The following is a 22,720-nucleotide window of genomic DNA, read 5'->3' on the forward strand; positions in this document are numbered from 1 at the left end:
CGGCGACTACTTTGTAAGAAGTCGCCGGATGGCATTTAAAGGCCACGGTCTCGGTAAAGAATACATTTTTCTTTAACTTTCCTTTCAATCGTACGAAAATATTTACGACGGTGAAATTTTTCCAACGAGAACAATGTCAAACGTATCGCGATTTGGATCGTTTTTAGTTACAGTGAACAGAGCCGATTCGCTGTTACGATCGGTTACAAAATTGTATTTAAAGGTTACGGTCGCGGTAAAGAATACATTTTTCTTTAACTTTCGTTTCAATCGTACGAAAATATTTACGACGGTGCAATTTTTTCAACGAGAACAATGTCAAACGTATCGCGATTTGGATCGTTTTTAGTTACAGTGAACGAAGCCGATTCGCTGTTACGATCGGTTACAAAATTGTATTTAAAGGTTACGGTCGCGGTAAAGAATACATTTTTCTTTAACTTTCGTTTCAATCGTACGAAAATATTTACGACGGTGCAATTTTTTCAACGAGAACAATGTCAAACGTATCGCGATTTGGATCGTTTTTAGTTACAGTGAACGAAGCCGATTCGCTGTTACGATCGGTTACAAAATTGTATTTAAAGGTTACGGTCGCGGTAAAGAATACATTTTTCTTTAACTTTCGTTTCAATCGTACGAAAATATTTACGACGGTGCAATTTTTTCAACGAGAACAATGTCAAACGCGATGCGATTTGAATCGTTTTTAATACGATCGGTGTACTCGTTTGTCCAAAACGGGGTATATCGCTGTATTTAATCGATCGAGCTCTCAAAAAATGATCGATTCGTCGCGGAACGAAGGTCGAGAGTTTCGTTCCATCCCCGATTTTAAATGGACGAACGATCAACGTATTTCCTCGGATTCGCTCTTTCTCTTTTCCTCGTTCTTTCACGCGTCTCGATATTCGCACAAATGCCAACTACTTAATTGCCTTTCCACGCCTTCGCATTTACGCGAATTTCTTCACAGAATTCACGATCGTCGATACGTCGAATCCTTTACCACCAGGCTTGGCAACGATTCCTTCTTTTTTATCTACCGTACGTACAAATGCCACGAATCTTCCTCCTATCGCTACTCGTATCGCTATAGCTCGCTCTCCTCGCGATTCGCTCTTTGCCAACCTTTAACTCTTTCAAGCACTCAGTTACCGTATTCATTGCTGAACATTACCAATGATCATTTTCCTTTACTCTTATACCGCTTTTTGCTATTTCTTTCCATTCTCCCAGTTGCTTTTATCTCCGAACTTCATACTTTTATACTTACTTCCTTTTAGTACGATTCCATAATCGTACCAAGACGAACGAGGGAAGGTCAGGTAAGTAGAAAATATACACGTATAAAATAATCGTATATATTTTCTTTTTACCTAACCTTGTTCGTCTTTCTAGGTTAGGTTATTTTTACTCTCACATTTAATTATACAAGAAAGGAATTATTATTTTTTACGTGTATATTTTCTTCTTACCTAACCTTCCCTCGTTCGTCTTTCTAGGTTAGGTTATTTTTACTTTCACATTTAATTATACAAGAAAGGAATTATTATTTTTTACACGTATATTTTCTTCTTACCTAACCTTCCCTCGTTCGTCTTTCTAGGTTAGGTTATTTTTACTCTCACATTTAATTATACAAGAACGGAATTATTATTTTTTACACGTATATTTTCTTTTTACCTAACCTTCCCTCGTTCGTTTTTCTAGGTTAGGTTATTTTTACTTTCACACTTAACTATACAAGAAAGGAATGTATCGTAATCGAGAGAAATTTCGAAAATATATTTCTTCAACGCACGTTCACGAACAACGATAGTCACCTGCAGCTCTCCCGGTTCTTCTCTCGTATATTCGTCGTTTGCAAAAATTTCGAACGACACTTTAAGCAAATCTAAAGGAGAATTTTACATCTAGTAACCGTTTCGTTCGTTTTCTCTAACGAGAGAATGAAATCGGACTAAATTCTTTCGCTCGATTCTGATGTCTTTCGTCGACAACTATTGGATCGTTCGGAAAGTCGTTTCGTTTTTTTCGATGAAAATGAGACACAATTTTTTCAGAGTGTACAAACATTTTATCAAATAATATATTCTCCATTTTGGAAAACGAACCGACTTTCCGAAGAACCGTAAGTACAATACATAAATAATTAAATATAGCGATACAATACACGAACGTATTGCTCTCGGCCGAGAACAGAACAGAGAGGACGATTTTCCCCGGGTGGAGAAGCACGCGTTACGTTTTTCACGGTGGCGCGGTATAAAATATTTTTGTTTCGTCCCCCCTCCCCGTTTCGATTCAATTCGAATCGCTACGTATAAAATTCGTAAACCGTAGGACGGTTTTACGGTTACGGCGCAGCGGTGCATTAAACGCGTTCTCTCGTCCTCGACGTAATGGCGTGTCGGTGGAGCGTTTTTCTCGATCGTCGTGCCGCGAGAATGGTCTCCCCTCCGTTGTGAAAACGTTCCGCGAAACTTCGTACGAAATGGGTCGAAACGGGATCTGGTCGAGTTCCTCGAGGTTGAATTTCCCGCGACGAATCGACTTCCAACGGGCCGCGGGAAAACTTCCGTACGGTCAATCGGACCGGGATAGAAATTTCTTTCGTTAAACCGAAAGCAGGAAGTAAAGTTTTAATTAACGGCCACGCGTCCGGACCAGAACTTTATAGCCGCGAGGTAGTAGTTGGCAATCCTGAAAGCGTCGGCTCGACCTCGCAGCTGCCACGGATTTGCATTCAGATTGCACTTTTTTCCTACTTTTTTCTCTCCCTTCCTTTTTTAAACAGGTAATTACACCGAGCTCCGCGCGGCACTCGGCGGAGAAGCGGCCGCGTTTCGTCCGCATTCGACCAGATTCGGAAACATCCTTGCCCGGGACTCGCTCGGAGGACTCTCCTTTCTTCGCGTAACGCGACCCACACGCCCCTCCTATTCCTCCTCCTCCTCCTCCTCCTCTCGTAATGGTTTTTTAATTATTTCTCCCATTACACCGAACACCCGTAACGGTAATCAGCGTTCGAGTCGCTTCGTTTAAGGGGAGATTCGCGATTACGGTCGCGTGGTTGCTGGAAAATAACGCGATTCGGCTCTATAGCGTGGTAACGGTGTAATTGTTTGCTCGGAGTGTGCGCGAAGAATGTGGAGACGGTGCGCGAATTACAGGAACACGGTTTCTCGAGAGGAACAATGACCTCTTCTCGAGAGGTTTCGGCTCGTGCGTTCGTGTCTTTGCGGAGAAACGTGCTCTAGCCTCGGATCTAATCTCGGATAGTAAAGTTATCGATCTTCGTTGCAATCGACGGATCGTCGTGAAAAAGCGTTGGAAAAATTAAAAGACACCTTTCCTCGTGCACAGACCTCGTTCACGATTGTACATTCGTTTCGTACGAATTTCGATAAAATTCGGTGATCGTCCAGAGCATTTCGATAACAGGTATCGATCGTACCGATCGATCGATCGGTATCTCGGTATTCGTTGAATTGGAACGAATCGTCCAGTTTGGATATTCTCGTTGTAAACGGAATTGCAACAGACGGTATTTTTGATAACGATAACGACAAATAACAGATGCGTAACTACTGTGTGTACTCGGTGCTGGCCAAAGTTGACTTCCGGAAGACGATTGTTCCAAAATTTGTATACAGGGTGTACCCAAAAATTGTGATGAAACTTTAGGGATACTTTTACTCGTCGAAACGAGCAAGAAGTCTTATTAAACGTGGGTTCGTGATGTCATTGGTTTCGGAGTTCCAGGATGTGTCGTGTTACGAGCTTTTAACAGCGCGCGAAACTACCGAGCGTCTACTATTTGTAATTTATCGAACGAATCGTTGAATCGAACAAACTAAACGCGATACGCGCGTGTATTGCGCGGTTGCATCGATATCGATCGGCAACGATAACGGTCATTTTGGTATTACAGCGTCCGTGAACGCGTACAATTTCATAATTCCTCGGTTTATTTTTATCTCGCGTAATAATGGCTCGTTGCAGAAATTTGGAAGTGGCGGGCATGTGGTTCGTCTACGGTACAGCGGCAGAGGACAATGACGGGCAAATGGAACGCCTGTATCGAGAAAGTTTTTCAAATTGCAGTCGTTCAACCGACAGAATGTTCGCTGTTCTAAATCAACGACTAATAGAGATTGGAACGTTGAGAGGCAAGTTTCGAAACTGCGGAAGATCGAAATTAGTTCGGTTTTTCAACTACGAGCAATTTCCCTTCTACGGGAAACGTATACCGTGAATCGGTGTGAAGAGAAGCGTGTAAAACTTCGTTGTTGAAAATGTCTCGTAACTACAGAACGAACGATGTTTGAACCCAGGTTGATGAACAATTTTTTACTCGTTACGATGTGTACCACCTGTCCCGAAAACTTGGCGTTAACTTTCAGGGGTATTTTCGTACGAAACGTAGATTTTGAACCGGTACTCCTGAGAAGTAGGTTGTTTAATAAGTTTTGTCGTTTTTTCCATTGTAAGAAAATACTACACTTCGATTTTGAACGACTGTAAATATACAAATAAGTCGACGGATCTACGTGGAACTTCACTGTTCGTCGAACAGAGGTATCATTTTTGGAAAAATAAAACGACGAATCTAATAGCTCTGTTTCTCATCGAACGACAAAACTTATCTAGCAACCTATTAACCCTTTGAACTCGAGAGGAGACCCTCGGTCACCACCCAATTCAGTGTACTTGTTCCAATAATTGGGAAAATTTTGTGACTTGAAATTCAAATTGGAAATTAGGTATTACACTGTTTAAGGTGTAAACATATGTATGTCGAGTATTGAAATAAAAATATTCCATTCCGTATTAATTGTTCGATTTAAAAGATTCACATTGAGGCGTCAGTTTCAGGTAGAAAAAACGCTTCGAGTGCAAAGGGTTAATTTACGAACGAACGAAAGGAGAAGAAAATATTCGTGGCGAATAGAAAAAAGGCACGTTGCGAGAGGGAAGGATTGGAAGGGGAATCGGGGGTTGGAGGGGAGCCTGTGTTGGACAATACCGACGTGTACGATAATGTGTTTGCATGTGTCAACGTTGATGATGTTTACACTGTGCGCGTGTGTACTCGGTCGACCGACTGTTTGCGAATAGAGTCGGAACTTCGTGAATATTTCTTCGTCAAGAAATTCGCGAATTTCGCGAATTACCGAGCCGAACGATGTACACATTATTACCGTTATTTGTGGAGAATAACGATACTTGTGCGCCGAGAGTGCGATAAAGCATTCGATTCGTAAAAGTTGATAACGATACCGTACCGGTGTACACGTTTCGATCCGGTGTCTATTCTTCGTTTAATTTACGACCCGATAAGAACTTATTTCAAACATGTACGAATAATTATGATCAACAATAATCATAAATACATATTTAACTGCGCCACATTGTAGTACTAATTTGAACAGATTTCATAAATATTTAAATACACCGTGTTAAATTCTCCGTGGAGTGGATTGATAATAACAACAACAACAACAACAACAACAATAATAATAATAATAATTCGACGTTTAATGCGCACGTCGCGCAAACCCGAGTAGATAAAGGAAAAATTTACAACGAAAGTACAATGGGAACACGATTTCGTTCGGATCTTTCGTTTTGGAATCTATATCGACGGGACATTTTAGCAATGTCTCACAGCTACGCGAGAACCATTGTGATTTCGATCAATTTACAATTTCGATTCTATATTAAAGTATCGGTGAAAATTTCAGCGACCACTCGCATAAATGCGCCGTACGACACAATAGGGCGTTGATTGTTCGTATAATTATCCGGGCACGTAATCAGAAATTTTTGTACTCGCGTCGAGGAGAAGAATCGCTTGACAATAATACTCGAACAGGATTCGAACGTTAATTCTCCGTTTATTGGACGATTGCTCGACCTATTGTATCCTACCAACGATAATTCCTCTTTACTCGCGATAGAAGACGACCGCGCGAGTCTATACTCGACCGTCCGAATAATCTTACGGATATACTACTGATTCGTCGCTGGACTCTTCCCTTTAACTCGTTAGAAACCCAATAGAAATCTTTCGTTGGGTGTACTCGGGGCAATATTTACGTTAAACTGGCAAAAGAGAAATCTAGTCTCGAATAAATGCATTTTGTTCGCTTTCTTCTTCATTTAGAAGACAGATATGCACGTAGATGTGCAGTTTCTCCAACACGATGGTGGTGTAGTCAGATTCTATAATACTGTAGTAGGGATAATTAAGCTATTACTAAAGCAAATATTTCAACGTCTCCAAGGCCAATATTCTCCTTACGTCCAATTGGTGGTTCCTTGTTATCGTAGATAGCGTTTCTCGACCTTCCAGCGCTGAGGAAACATCATATCGCGATCTTACTTTAACATCTACGAAAAGTATTTTACATGTCTTTCTTACATTTAAGCGTACCCTACGTGTCGCAAGAAAGAGTATTCTTTTAAATATTCCTGGTTACGAATGGTTCAATTCGGAGGGTAGAGATTTTGATCACGAAGACACTCGAGAGAAAGGCTTGCCCTTTTCTATAGTTGTGTTCGAATCCTTCGTCGGGCGTACTTCAGGAAAGGTTTAAGTCGGAGGGTAGGGATCTTGATCACGGGGACACCGAAAAAAAGAGATTTCCACTTCAGATCCGTAGCTACGTGCCCTTCGTCCTTTCTTTATTCATATTCTCTCAAATATACCTGATTATGTTCGAATCCCTCGACAGTCGTACTTTAGGAAAGATTTAACTTTGAGGGTAAGGATCGTGAAGACGCCTGAAAAAAAAGAAATGCTTGCTCTTCGGTTCTCTAGCTATACATTCTTCATTCTTTCTTTATTCTTACTCTTTCAAATATATCCGACTATGTACGAATCCCTCGACAGTCGTACTTTAGAGAAGGTTTAACTCGAAGGATAGGGATCATGGAGACAGCAAAGAAAAAAGAAAAACTTGCTCTTCAGTTCCGTAACTGGGTATTCTTCGTCCTTTTTTTTACTTTTATTTTCTCAAATATTCTTGACTACGTTCGAGTCCTTCGTCGGGCACGCTTTAGGAAAGGTTCAACTCGGAGGGGGTAGAAACCACGGAGACACATAAAAGAAAGAAATACTCGTTCTTTTAAATATACTACGTACGAATCTCTCGATGGTCAAACTTTAGGAAAGATTTGACTCGAGGGTGTAGGAATTTTTATAGAGAAGACTTCAATGGACTATGTTGCAAGTCTGTGCGAGTCTCGATTTACAATTTAATGAATTCAGTCACTGTGTTCGACAATTACCATAATCTGGGTTCTTGGACAACTGCGAGCCATCTGTAAGGCAATTAAAGAGCCTTTCCACGATTTTAATGTATGATTTTTATTAACTTTGCTTCCAAGAACCTCTCATCGACATCTGAGAAAAGCGTGTTTGCCACTAGGGATTACTTTAGTTTTATACGGATATTCTTTGTCCGTATGATTAATCTCCTAATAAATAAGTCTATTTATAGCACGTGAAGAACCGATTTTAATATCACGTCCTACCGTAACAAATTATTTTACATACTAGGTTGTTCGATAAGTTTTGTCGTTCGATAAAACTTATCGAATAATACTAGATTGAACATACAGTAAATATACTTATTGAATATAATAAGTTTTGTCGTTCGATAAAACTTATCGAATAATACTAGATTGAACATACAGTAAATATACTTATTGAATATAATAAGTTTTGTCGTTTGATAAAACGTATCGAACAATTCTACATTGAATAGTACTGTTCGATCAATTTTATCGAACGACAAAACTTATTATATTCAATAAATATATCTAATATATATTCCATGAGTTTTGTCGTTCGGTAACTTGAACAAACGTTGAACAATTCTACATTGAACAGTACTGTTCGATAAGTTTTACCGAACGACAACTTACTGAACAAACGTTGAACAATTCTACATTGAACAGTACTGTTCGATAAGTTTTACCGAACGACAACTTACTGAACAAATGCGTGTGGAAATATAAGGTGCGAGAGAATAGTGTTTAAAGGCAGTCATTGTTGGAAAATAATCGAAGTATCGTGTCGCGTGAAATAAGAATAGCGTGGTTAGTTTAGACAACGTGTTCAACGTATTTATAATTTGTGCGTTTCGTTAATGTTTTGTTCCTTTCGCTATCTCCTTCGATACACGTGTATCCCAAAACTTTGTTCACTTATATTTCTCAATAACCGTTAAATAATGGGCGAAGTAAAATGTTTTGAGCGTTTTACGTTAGATGACTTTAGCGAGCCTTATCTCACGATGTATACGTTGTATCTTGTCGTTCTCGAAATTGCACAATGATATTTATTATATTTGGTAATATCATTTTACTTTATAAAATATAAAACTTTATAATCGTATTTTATTTTTTTATATATCATATTATAATGCTCGTATAATATTTTTAAATACGATACAACGAAATTACTAAAGTATTTAAAGTCAAACGCGATATTAATAATCGAGTTTGGTACGATAAAGTTCGAAGCATGAAACCACGCATAAGTCAACATCACATTGGGAACAATAGTACCTCGACTCGCGTCTTTTTCCGTGTTTACTACAGACGACACATTTTTGAACATAATTTTCTTTTTTCGACGCCTGATTCGAATATATGAACGGAAAATGTCTTTCGGTAACTCTTTCAGGATTGAAACCACAATTACAAATTGCTGGTACGCATTCATCGTTGACGATGTTCCAAAGAAGACCGAAACTGTGTATTATTAAAACAAGACATCGTCTTGTTGGTGATGTTTTATTTCACGATAGTTGACTGTTCGAGGCACGCAGCCTTGCCAGATACTCGATTGACAAAAGTATCTCGTCCAAAGTACGAAATAAATGTATATACTGTACGAACGTATATACACGCTCTTCGTACCTCAGCGACCACTGTCCCAAACGCATATATACGCTCTTCGTGCATAAATAATCATTCTTCGAGAGCGTATGTATACGGTCGCCGGAGCGAAAGGGTTAAATGTGACATAACGCTTTAAAAAAAGTTCTCCGAGAATTTGGTCCGTTAGCGAATCCATTTGCGCGTTAACGCGTTACATTCCCGCACTATTATTTAACACTAAACGTACCGGCATTTTTCTATACCTAATCTTACCATAGGGGGTCATTTGACCCCTTATGAAATAAACGTAGATTTTTCGTAAAAAATTCTTTATTCATTAAAGGAAATAATTTGCAACATCGTTTCTGATTTCGTATAAAATGAAACACATATTTTTATCGTTACAAACGAAACAATCGACCAATTACATTTTTTACACAGGATGGGTTTCTCCTTCGTACATTTCCCGCGAACAAATTTTTTACAAATTATGCAAGTTTGTGTTGTTTTATTGCCCGCGCGCAATCTTATTTGACATTTTTTCCTGGTTTGAGAATTATTATTGGAGCTGCTCGATACTCCTTCTCGTTGATTTTCCTTTTCTTCTTCGCAAAATTCGAGGTACTCTGTAACAAGCTCGTCTGCTAATTGTAACAGGAAAGATTGCCTCGATAGCTCCAACCCGGTTGTTTCCTGATAGAGTATCCACGAATTGATTCCAGCCAGATACAAAATATTGAAAAATACCTGTACAGGCCATCTATTGCACTTCGATTTCACGTTATACTTTCGCGCCATTTGGTCAACTATATCGACGCCAAATTTGGTTTTATTAGAGTAACTGATCGTTTCGGGTGTCTTCTTTCTATTGTTCTCGATTTTTACGGTTTTACGTTTGGTACTCGATATCGCTACTTTTTTTCTTGGTTTTGATTTATAAATCGTTAGCGTACAGTCATTCGATTTGTACGTCATTGTTGAAAGAAGTTTCGAATTATCTTTCGTTGTTTTTGCAAGTGCGGGCAATTCCCTCCTGTTCGCACGCATTGTTCCCACTAACGTTGTCCTTTTCGCCAATAATTTTGCAACCAAAGATGAAGTCGTAAAAAAATTGTCGGTTGTAATATTTCTTCTACAGTTGGTGAAAGGTTCGACTAATTTCATTGCAACAAATTCGCTGAGCGGTATTGACGTCAGTCTGGTTTCATCGCGTCCTGAGTATGAATTTAGAACTAAGGTTCCAGTTGGAAAACTGCTAAATAATACGTAAACTTCGTACGGGGTCGAATGACCCCCGTGGTACGTAAGGTGGGTGAAGAATTTTTGTCGGTAAAAAATAAGCTACGAGAAATACGGAAAGTGGGAAATTGAATAATCGGATGATATAAGAATTTACAGAAAGTCAAATGACCGACAGAAATAACAATAAATGTACGAATTTAAAGTAAATTTTCAAAAGGGGTCATTTGACCGCTTTTGAAATTTCATTTAGAATTTCTGGTATACAACGTTATTGTATGACCATGTAGCTTATTGACTTTTACTATAATATACGTACAACCCATTTTTTAATATTCACAACTTTTTTTATTATTTACTTTCCAAAAAAAATGTATAACATGTCTAGCCTATCACGAACGGTCATTTGACCGCTTGAAAAATTCATGTTATTTACAACTATATTCTTCGTAACAAACGCGCGATTGGAACAAATACATATCGTTCCTTGGACGACAATACGGTTTTGTGATCCTAACGGAGAGCATCGAAATTTCGCAGTGTACAATAGAAATTATTACGCGGTATAAGTGATAGTTTCGACAAAGTCGACAGATCCAACAATATTTTGCGGTATTATTTATAATTGTTTTTTTATTTCTGGTCTCGATGTTTTTACCCCGTTTGATTTATATTTTTATATTTTAGTTTTTACTTTATCATTTGTATATTCAATCCCAAAAATATCAAGACATTCGAGGAATATCGATTTATTAGATAAAATAAATAATATCGACGAGGATTGTTCGGAAGATGACCAAGAAGTTTCCGATATTGATAATGATGCAGCAGAAAATAATTGTGGCTTATCTGATAGCGATACGGACGAAGAGAATATTTTGAATATACGAAAAGGACAAAAAAGAAAGAGATTTATTGTTAGTTCCGAAAGTGAAAATGAGGAAGAGATTGAAACTGCTATGGACGGAACTGTTTGGCAAAAAATAAAGGAAGGGTCTAATCGCGGAAGAGCACCGATTTATAATATTTTCAAGGAAATATCAGGACCGACAGGATACGCTGAACGAAATATTATAAAGGGCAAAGTTGAGTCAGCATTTTCCTTGATTATTGATCGTAACATTCATCCGTTGAAATTGAAAAAAGTGACACCCGTATACCAGAGACAATTAGATTTTACAGTAGCACAAAATTCGGTGTAGATGTAACCGATCAAATGGCCAGAAAGTATAGTGTAAAATCTAAATGTCGAAGATGGCCTTTACAGGTATTTTTCAATATTTTGGATTCAGCCGGGATAAATGCTTGGATTTTATATAAAGAAACAACGGGTGAAGAAATATCGAGGGAAGAATTTCTATTTCAATTGGCAGAAGAACTCGGGACCGAATATCAGGAGGAAAGACAGCTAAGCGAAAAATGTTCATCAAAAACAATAATAAACACAGCTACAGATTCTTCTGTACGGAAATCTTGTCGAATAAGATATTGCAAAGTCGATAAGACTAACAAAATTTGTACGAAATGTAAAAAATACGTATGTGGAAAATGTGCAGTACAAAATGCTGTAATTTGTAAAAAATGTGCTGAAAATGCATAAAGGTAAATAAATCTTTATAAATAGAAAAGTAGAGAGCGAGTTTTTACTGTAGTACCAGAAAAATATTTTGTTTACTATCCAATTGGCTAAAATCTCTTTCTATATTAAGATAAATATGTTTTTTTAGAGCGGTCGTTCGACCGCTCATGGTAGGATCAGGTATGTATGAAATGTCGATAGGTTTAGCGTTGAAGTAAATTTTCAAAAGGGGTCATCATTCGACCCCGCTTGGTACGTTTAGTGTCAACGCAACGATCAGCGAGATCTACCGGTAACTTATCCAGGAATTATCGATGTTTTCTTACCTGCCCTGACCTGTACGTCACGGCTGAGGACCCTGCCGACGGAATTGCTCGCCACGCATCTGTAGGCCGCGCTGTGCACATCCTGGCGGAACGCGGCGGCCGGAAACGGCAAGAGGACCAACGTGCCGTTTCTGAGCACTCTCCGCACGCCCGGTACGTCGTTCACCGGATGTCCATCCGCGGTCGACCAATCGATGTTGGGCGGGGGACTTCCCGTCGCGGTGCAGTCCAGCCAGGCGCCGCTCGAATTTGAAAATTCCACCCTCGATGGCGGTTCCATGACGAAGCTGGGCCCGCGTAAATGCGCGTCGAATCCGTGACCGCTCGCGGATGTCACTGCTGCGGCTGCACCTGCGAACAAAACGCTCGCCGTGTAAAATTCGCATAAATCTAGCGGATTGATTGCGGAAAAACGACGTCGAATCGTCGCGCGCCATTCCTACCCACCCGCACCCCTACCCTTCCCTTGCTCCTCTCGCCCCGCCGACCGTCGAACCGCGAGAGTTTAATTGCGACGCGGAATCGTGTCTACCGATTTTTGCATATTATTCTATCGTCGGTAATTTTTATTACACCTTTACGTCCCCGTTAAAAATATTCGCCCGTCCGATTCGGAATAATCGCGCAATCTGGAACACTTCAATCGTGACGGAATGCCCCGATCGTACCCCGCGGCCGTGTTCTATTATTTTGCACGAAATCGCGTCCCGGACCTGGGTACAATGTTTCGTATTAAATCGCAAACCGCGGCGCAGCAACGCGATTTTATATACCGAGCTTCGCATCGCTCGATGCGCGTAACGACGACTTTTTCGACGAAATGTGACGATCGAAACGGTTCGGACATTTTCTTACATACTGTTAAATAATACCAGCAGCGTACTTTTAGTTTTCTTATATTTCGAGTAGGTAAAAATTCGGAAAGAAAGTTCTCGTTTCTTTCGTCTTCTCGAGATTGATTGTATTCTGATAGAAGTAACACCGATTTTTGGTATTCCTCCGTTTGCGTAATTTATAGATAAACAATTGTCGAACTTTTTGCAAGTTCTTGAGCTCTAGCGGTAATATTATCCCGCGCAATTTAAACTTGTCTCGAACTAGGTAAACAAATCCAAATGGTACAAAATCGAGGCCACTGTACGTAATTGCACTCGGTATTCGTCCGCGAGATTCTTTTTAACGAGGTTTCGAACATTTTCACGAATCGAAAGAGGACCCCTCTTCGAATACGGAATTTTCGTTAGCGGCGCGTATACCCTGAAGTATGGCTCGACTTCGGAAGAAATTAACACACTCGAGTCACGGATCGGCGATTTAACCGCGGAAGAATAGTTCGCCGAGCTCTCGAATCGATTAAACGCTTCGGTTATCGCGATGTAGAACGAACGTTGCCCGTACGGATACAACGTCGGCCAAGTTATCCTACTCGAAGTGTATCAGACACACGGTACTTCGACGTAATGCTTTGATCAGGGGTGCGAAAACACGAGTCAGCGAGTACTCCGGGCTCTTGCGTCGTTAGAATCGGTGGCTTCCGGCCACTTCGAGCTAATAACTACGGCCAGGCCACTCCCGTCGAGAGTGCGGTTTAATTGTCGCGATATTCCCGCTGTGTCGGAAGAAACGGAATCGCTCGACTCGCGAACGATCGAGATCGACGACGTACGAATATCGAAAGAATCGATCGAAAATTATGAAAAGAAGTAACGAGTCGAACGAGAACCGATTCTCGCGAACGAAAATGTATTCTCTTGCAATCGATGTCTAGAGCAACTCGATTTTCGAACACTTTTCGATTAATTCGGGTTATCATTTTCGTTTCGCGATCTCTCGAAGATGCGATATTCGCACGTGTGTCGAGAGAAACGAAATCGCTCGACTCGCGAACGATCGAGATCCACGACGTACGAATGTCGAAAGAATCGATCGAAAATTATGAAAAGAAATAACGAGACGAACATAAGAAAATGTATTTTCTTGCAATCGATATCTAGAGCAACTCGATTTTCGAACACTTTTCGATTAATTCGGGTTATAATTTTCGTTTCGCGATCCCACGAAGACGAGATTAGTAACAACGTATCGTCGAAAGTGGAATATTTGGTTCGTAGAAATCGATACGAATTCGCGTAAATACGTCAGAGAGATGAATCTCATGGGGTGTGAAAAGCGTCTTGGTTGTACTCTTCTTAAATTGTGTTTTCCGTTTTATTAAATGGCATAGATGATAAAATATTCCTGTCGGTGCATATTTTCGCGAGCACCACTTCCTTCCAGTTTGTAACAGCCTTTTACGATACTTTTATCGAATCCTCCTGTACGTTCCAGACGTATCTGTCGATTAAATTACAATGGTACTCGATCGAGGCGTGGTTCTCCATTTTTCGAAGTTCGATTACGCTTCGTCTTCGAGCAAGATCGAGATTTCACCGCAACCGTGCGAAACGTGGAACGTTCTAGAATTTGCGCATCGATCGGAGTACCCCGGCTCGCCGTGTGTGTTAATTAAAAATTCATTTATCTTAAATTCAATTACCCGGGAGCGCGATGGACGGTGCGCGCGCAGCGGTGAACCGAGTCTCTTATGTGGGCGTGTGTGCGTCCACGTGTGTGTGTGTGTATACGTGCGTAAAATTTCCATCGCGTGTAATCGCGTCGATGCGAAATTAATTCGTTCGGTTAAAGGGACGAACGATTCTCGATCCGATCGGCGCGTATTCGGCGTCTCTTAACCCTTTCGATGCCAACGACCATAGTCGCCCATTATCGCGCGCATTCTATCGTTGTATTCGCGATAGAAATGTATTCGATCGGCTACCACGGTCGTGCATCGTCGTTTCCCGCGCAAAATTACATCCTCGAGGAATTTATTCAATTTGCATTTTTATTCGCAGGTCCTTGCACAGGGTGCATCGAGTAATTGGGCCGGACTGTGACCCAATTTCTACCGAATATGAAAAAAAAGTTGCGGGGGAAAATTTTGCATCGCTCGACAAGCTCTATCGTCGCGCGATGCGATTTTTTTTCCAGAAGTGCATCGATGCAGTCGCAAAGTGCAATTGCACTCATTTTTTAAGCGGAAACGTGTGATCTTTTTTCTTTTTTTTTTAGATAAATCGATTCCTCGTGTCGCATGGAACGGATCGGTGTCACGGGATACGATATCGACAAAATTAATACTTTTCGAGATGTCTGATTTTTCTTTCAACATCCACGAATGCTCCAACGTTTCGCTATTGCGCTCGAAACATTTTCTTACATTTCTCGATCGTATTTCGATTACCCGATAGTTTCTTCTCCAAAATATATCAATGAGAACCGATCTATACCGTTTGCAACACTTTACGAGTAAACTTAACGATACCGCGAAGCCCGAATCAGGTCGTCCGATAATTTTGTTTCTTTCGTTCGCGAACCGTTTCTTTCGATCAACTTTGCGCGTTTCGTATTTTCTCACGACGCAAAGAATACGCGCTAAGCTGTTCTTTGGAAAAAAGAAAAGTTTAATGTATCCAACGACGCAAGCTCGTTTCCGGGCAACTTTCGAGAGAACTTGTCTAGACAACGAATCCTTGAAGAGAAATCGTCGGATGATACACTCGTTGGCACGTACGCGTCTTGAATCTTCTCGCGCAGCGAGTTCCCCGTATCGAAAGGGTTAAAAAGGCGGAACATCGGGATAATTCACGGAACGAATCGAATACACCGAAGAGGAGGGGTGTAGGTTATCCGTGTATCTCTGTCGTTGTTCATAAGTGGGTAGCGGCTCGGTGAAACGTGGAACTCGTAACGACGTCCAAGGGACGGGGACTCGTAACTCGTTTATAACGACGTTCGGGTAGAGACATTCGCGTCGCGACCGAATTTCGTAATACCGTCGGCTAGTATGCGCGCCGCATACAAAACACAAAGTATGCAAATCCCCGCCGCGGCCGAATTGAAATCCCCGTAGTGTCCGGCAATTACAGAACGTCACGCTGACTCGCTTCCGGAATTGTCTCGAGCACTTAATTACTAATTCCGACCAAGTATTTTGGTAGCTAGCTTCACGTTGAATTTCACGCATGGTCCCTTACACGTCCCCACACACGTGTGTTCAACGCGCGCGTGTCAGATTGAGATCGAAAGAAAAAGAAGAGAAGAGAAGAGAAGAGAAGAGAAGAGAGAGCTCTGGAATTAATTCGAATTTTTTTTCCGCGCAATACGACGACGAGAAATTGTCTTCTTGAAACGGTCCGATTATTCGATTTAGCTTTACGAAACAGGTTAATTGCACGGCAATACTCCGCCTCGATATTGCGCGAGATCGAATATTTTTCGCTTAATGGACCAATTAGCGAGTTATGTTTTCAATTGTCCGCGGCATGCGAAATTTTATTACGCAGCTACGCGATTACGATTAAACTGCGAGTCAATGAACGGGGTTAACGCGCGAATTACAGGGAAAGGTTCGCGCTCGATTGGCCGGGAATACCGCGAAACAGGTGCGCGAAGACGCAACGTACGTTGGTTTCGAAACGATCTTGAAAATTCGAGAATAAAGGTAAAATACGTTCTTAAGACGTTGTAAAATAATTTTTCCACCCTTCTCCGTACTGTAGTATCGGATTTTCCGCGTCCGCTTAGGCCTGCATCGAGCGTAGACCTAAAGAAGATAACGCGCGCGGTCGGACTTGAGTTAAACTAAACATTTGGCGCCGATCGGTCCGCTAGCCTTCCTGGAAGGCACGAGTATCCTTTATAGGGTGTCTTGTGCGACGACCGAGCGTGAGAATGCACGGGGATGAAAGGAAATACATGTGGTTCGGAGAAAGTGAAGAGTGTTTGGGAAAGACGAACGATTAAGATGGCCGAACGTGACCGAATGTCTCAAGTGAGAGAGACCGAGGATCGGAATGAAAGAGAATTAATGGGAATTACTATATAGAGCGCGAGAAGAACGTTAAGGGACACAGTAAGATCGTAACACATAGTATGAGACAGTATGACAAAGTATGACGACGAGAGTATGTCCGAAGAGTGTATCGCGGACAATACTGTAGTATGACTGAAAAGACGATAAGACGAGACAATTGAAAGACGTACCAAGCGAAACTAACCACCGACGCTACATCTAACACTGTTATCACTGTAATTTATAATAAATATACGTATATCCATAAACCACGCACGAGTACAACAGTTATTTGGGGGCTCGTACGGGGATCGATCGCTCAAAGATCTCTTCTCGAGTGATTTGAAGAGAGAAAAACAACGCTACCGATCATTCCTAAGAATACTTTTGCCATACCATCGATCGCTTTTAACACGTTTCACCGTGTCGAGATGAAACAGACACTCCGCGCGAAGAATACTACGAGCTGGAAATAACAAATTCAACGATACTTCGAAGTTCAAGATGAAACGATCGATTGCGATCGTAAATGTTCGTAGAATACCGATAGTAACGAAATTATCGGACACGTGATTAAATATAATAATAATAAACGTCTTTATTGTAACGTCGAAGAGAAAGTACTCTTAATATCTATGTATCTAGAAAACGATCTACACTTGTAAAGTTTGCCGTTGACTTTTCCGCGTCGAGTTCACAGAACGATTCGTCTCGCCGCGTCGAAGAAATAAGTACGGAGAAATAACGCGCATCATTCTGTACAATAATTTCTGTCTCCTTTCTTACCAATCTTTCGATCCATATCGTTACGGAATTCCGATTGTTCCCGGGTTTGTATCAGTCCGATTCCTCTCGAGGAAATCTGAAAAAGTTTCTGCTCGAGGGATCGGATCCAACCGGACGATCCGTCTCGGGCATTTTGTTCGCCGACGCGGAAAATCGAACGAGAGTTGGACAGATGACAGGAATTCCCCGCAACATAGGGAATCGTGGGTTTGCTCGGAACCCAAGACGACCGACAACGACGTGACTCGACGAACGGATGGCGATAAATAGCGAAAAGAACAACTATCGGACGGGACTCCGAAGAAAAGAGAGAAAACCGGACGAGAAGGAAATTTTACTTTCGGGAGTGGAAAGAAAAACGGATCGTTGGAAATGGGAGAAGAAATCGGGGGGGAAAGGAGAGGGAATCGAGACAGAGGGACTCGTCGATTATTATAGATTACTCTCGAAATGGTGTGTTGAATTTCCAATACCAACTGAACACGATGCAACAAAAATGATCTCTGGTGTATACACGTACGTATATATGAAAGTATGCAAGTGTATACGTAGAACGTTTTTTTAGAATCTTTTAGAAGATTCGATAAGTATTAAAATATAGAACAACGATGTAACGAGTAATTATTATTGTTGCAACGTTTTTATAAACGATAGTGTAAATTGTAATAGAGATTTGTTGCACAATGCGGGAAGGTGGACAGCTGAACCGTTATCGAACCTAATCTCAAATCTCGCGAGTTACGTCGGAACTTGATCGGCCAATATTTGTCGAACGGTTAGCTGGTGGGTAACAAAATGGATTTTAGTCTCGGAATCTCGCATACGGGTGCGATAATTTCGAGTTAAAATTCGTGGGATATCGATTATCCGCTAATCTCTTGTTCAATTAGGAGGGACGAATTTTGAATCGTTTTTAACACTCGAAGTATCGGGACGGTGGAAACGACGATCTCTCGTTCGAGAAATGTTTCTACCAATCGAGTCGATCGTATCGTTGTACGTGTTTAGAATTTACAATGGAAAACAAATGTGTTGAAATTGCACGATAATCGGAACGTGTACAAAATTCGTTTCGTTAAAATTTAGAAACGTAGAATTTAGTACGGGTCAATTGTCCGTAATAATCCCTTACTCTCGTAAGCTACACGGTCAATTGCGATTCATCGCTGGTTTCGACTCTCGTTGCATAGCTACTTACTGCTCGAACAAATAGGGGAAGGTCCCCCAGCACCGACCGAAACCAATCCTCGCCTTCGCCACCGAACAATTCAATAGAAGTCGAATAAACAAGAGGGGGAGTTGATAGACGATACGCAAAAATCGTTCGACGACGAGGAAGCCATCGAACGTATCCTGTTTAAGGAATCGTTCGAGATCGAGTGCAATGCATCGAATCTACAGATCGAGAACCAGAAACGTATTAATTATTTTCTTCGCGACGTTTGCGAAAGTAAACTTTAAACGATACTATTCTACTTTAACGTACACTTTCACCGACATTCCCTGCATCGTTAACCCCTCGGTACCTGAAACTCTACTAATCGAATACCTGGTCCACATTTGATACACGATTCTTCATTTTTGCGAATTACCGATCCTTATTGATAAATTTCCCGACACAAAAATTTGTCTTTTTACCTGAAACTCTACTAACCAAATACCTGGTCCACATTTGATACACGATTCTTCATTTTTGCGAATTACCGATCCTTATTGATAAATTTCCCGACACAAAAATTTGTCTTTTTACCTGAAACTCTACTAACCAAATACCTGGTCCACATTTGATACACGATTCTTCATTTTTGCGAATTACCGATCCTTATTGATAAATTTCCCGACACAAAAATTTGTCTTTTTACCTGAAACTTTACTAATCAAATATCTGGTCTACATTTGATACACGATTCTTCGTTTTTGCGAATTACCGATCCTTATTGATAAATTTCCCGACACAAAAATTTGTTTTTTTACCTGAAACTTTACTAACCAAATACCTGGTCCACATTTGATACACGATTCTTCATTTTTGCGAATTACCGATCCTTGTTAAATTTCCGGACAAGAAAATTTGTCTCCGTTAGTCCAGTATCCGTTTGCTCTACGAATCTCTTTTACGAAAATTGTGTTTCATCGACTGTGACCCAAGTTACGACAAAGGAACTTGAACTGGTATCGAGGGACGACTTCCCCTACGTGTATCGAGGAGGAAACTCTCGGTGGCTTTTTTCCTGTCGCGTGATCAAGTAGGGTGGTCTGTTCGTCGTTTGTAACGCGTAAGATGGGGAAATTGAACGGTGTGTTCCGTTTAGTCGAATTTCTCCGGATCTTTGCGATTTCTTCGACTCGGGACCGAGGAGAAAGAAGAGCAAAGAGAGCGGAGAGCCTGGACGGAGCAGTGACAGCGGATACAGAGGGAAGAGAGAGAGAGAGAGAGAGAGAGAGAGAGAGGGGTGAGAAGACGAGGGGAGTGAAAGGGGTAAAGCACTCGGCGGGTAATAGCTCCCAATTACCATAACGCTTGGCTAAGCCGACTAATCGGTTCCGCTTATGCCGACCGGCAAATTATTATTAATCACGTTGCACGTGGATTACCGTTTATGCGCATCCATAGCGGTGGCATTTGCACTCCGCTCCGCGTCGCGCGTCCATGGCTGTACCACCATGAATTCACGAATCGGCCTTTGATCTCACGGTTACTCGCGCTCCGGTAGAACCAGATCCTCGCCGAAGTGCTAAAAGCTTCTCCGCGGGCTACTTCGTGTCCCGTACGACTCCAAGATGTGTACACGGCACAATGGGCAACAGTCTCGCATCGTGTCCGAGTTAAATCAGCATCGTTCGATCCTCCCGCCGGACTTGCGGCCCGTGCGAACAGCCTCGAACCTCCACGCGAGCTGAACAACTTTCAACGTAGGAACGATCATCCGACGGAGCTAGAGCCGGAGCAAACCACGCGGACCACGCATCCACGGAGTCGATTTCGAGAAACGTGCAAACCAGAGAAACGTGTCTCGACTAACTCGACCACTTTAAATACCTTTCTCGCAATACCGGCGAGAGGAACGAGCTGACGTCGCGACGAGCGAGAAAAATAACGCGGAGGTCGTGTTTCTCGAGATTCTAAGGTCATCGATGTTTTTTCAACCGGATTGCAAAAAAACGTGGAAGCTGTCTCGACTAACTCGACCACTTTAAATACCTTTCTCGTAATACCGGCGAGAGGAACGAGCTGACGTCGCGACGAGCGAGAGAAATAACCTCGAGGTCGTATTTCTCGAGATTACAAGGTCATCGATAGTTTTTTAACCGCATTGCACATTTTTCTGACAGTCAACGTCACGAGCGATCCAACGATGCACGACAGTGCGACTATCTATGGGGCGATACGAAAAAATTTAAGCAACGCACGGGAATAGATGCAATTAAAGAAATAACTACTTCATATTGGCGAAGGAAACTTTGTTTAACTTTGTATTAAGTTGCAAGTGTCCATTTTGAATATTTATTAAAACAAGTTTGTTTCATTGATTCTTCTAGATTTTCAAATTTTTCTATACTCGAATCGCGTAAAGATCACGGTATCCCGTCTCGGTGATGAAAATATACACACATATTCGAAACAAAATCGATGACTGAAATCTTGAAATATACGAGAAATTTGTTCGTTTATCGTAATATTTGTCCCTCGAAGATAATATCCTCGACGATTCCTATCGTCAAGCGCACTCGAAACGATCGAAGTGTTCAGGTCGAGACACCCTGTGTACACGGAGCAATGTCTCGGGTATTGATCGAATTTGTTGGATTCGCGATCGGGAGTCATCTCCCGACTGTATCGTTCACGGACAATCCCGTTATTTGTTTATTTACGGACGATAAACCCATTGATATAGAGAGAAAAATAAACGTAGCGCGTAGAGTAAAGAAGAAGGATTACGAAAGATCGTTTAACTGATAACATCCGATACCGTGGGTGTTTTTAAAATCAGATACAAAAGGTTTTGATCAAACCGAGCCGTTTACGAGGCGTTTACGATATCGTTACGGCTTGTACGAAGCTTGTATCGAAATGTGGCTTATACAAGAAAAATGGAAAATACGACAAGACTTCCGCGACATTGTTACCGTGCTCGGTACAAACGTTCCCAGTGATGTTCGAACTGGAGTTCGAGGCACGCAAACATCTCCTTGATGAAATCGAGCAATTTTCGAGCGTTAAGCGTTCGAACGTAAAATGCGTGGCGTAGTTACGAGAGATTCGAAGATTGATGCTCGTCGATCGGTCGTGCTGGCGGCACAATACGGAGATTAATTCCTCGTCGTGAATCGTAACGGAAATTTCGGTGGGAGCGACGTGGCCGGCGAACGTCGAGAAAAATTGACAAAAAGGGAGGATTATATTCAGAACAAGTTTCCTTCCGTGAAAAATTGGGTTGCTTCCAGGATCTGACCTTTTGTGGAGGTTCGGTGGGTCTGCGGAGTCAGTTTCCAGCGAGCGGTCGGTAGGGTCCGGCGAAGGTGAGCGGGAGTACGGACTGGGAATCAATAGGCGGAACAAACTGTGTAGGTGGGCAGAGGTCGCTGGTAAGATTGAATTTGCAGGCTCTGTCGCTCTTGTCGACGAGAAAGGACCGGGGTCGAAGCCAGAGGGAATGAGAGGGAATAGGAAAAAAGCTAGCGGAGGACAAATCTCGAACGGACGAGAGACCGAGTCCATGGTCCCACGATGGTGGTTCGCGAACCCACCGATGGTGCGTCTTCCCTTTTCTTTTCCACGGAGGCAACCGTGTTTGCTCAACCGATCAAGGCAGCAATTATTTGATCCGGCTGGGTGGAACGCTACCCTTTCACGAATCGTACTTTATTCCGGTCCACCCGGTCTCTGCCTCTCGTTTCGCTCCCCGGAGGTTCGAACGTTTTTCTTTCGCGATAACTCGATATTCCTACGCCCCAGCGAGTCTTAAAACGTTGAACGGCCTCCCTGTAAATTTGCTC

At 41.7% G+C, this 22,720-nt stretch overlaps 1 protein-coding gene across 1 annotated transcript in view; it reads right to left on the reverse strand.

The window, feature by feature from the left end:
* The window catches only part of Dscam2 (Down syndrome cell adhesion molecule 2), a 188,004-nt gene that overhangs the window by 53,931 nt on the left and 111,353 nt on the right, over window positions 1–22,720 (reverse strand). The window contains exon 2 of the mRNA XM_076323202.1: window positions 12,043–12,393. Within this exon, the coding sequence (XP_076179317.1) occupies window positions 12,043–12,393 (351 nt within the window). The remainder of the gene's footprint in view (window positions 1–12,042; window positions 12,394–22,720) is intronic.

Source organism: Ptiloglossa arizonensis, chromosome 11 (assembly GCF_051014685.1).
Source record: "Ptiloglossa arizonensis isolate GNS036 chromosome 11, iyPtiAriz1_principal, whole genome shotgun sequence".
In the NCBI taxonomy this organism is placed as follows: domain Eukaryota; kingdom Metazoa; phylum Arthropoda; class Insecta; order Hymenoptera; family Colletidae; genus Ptiloglossa; species Ptiloglossa arizonensis.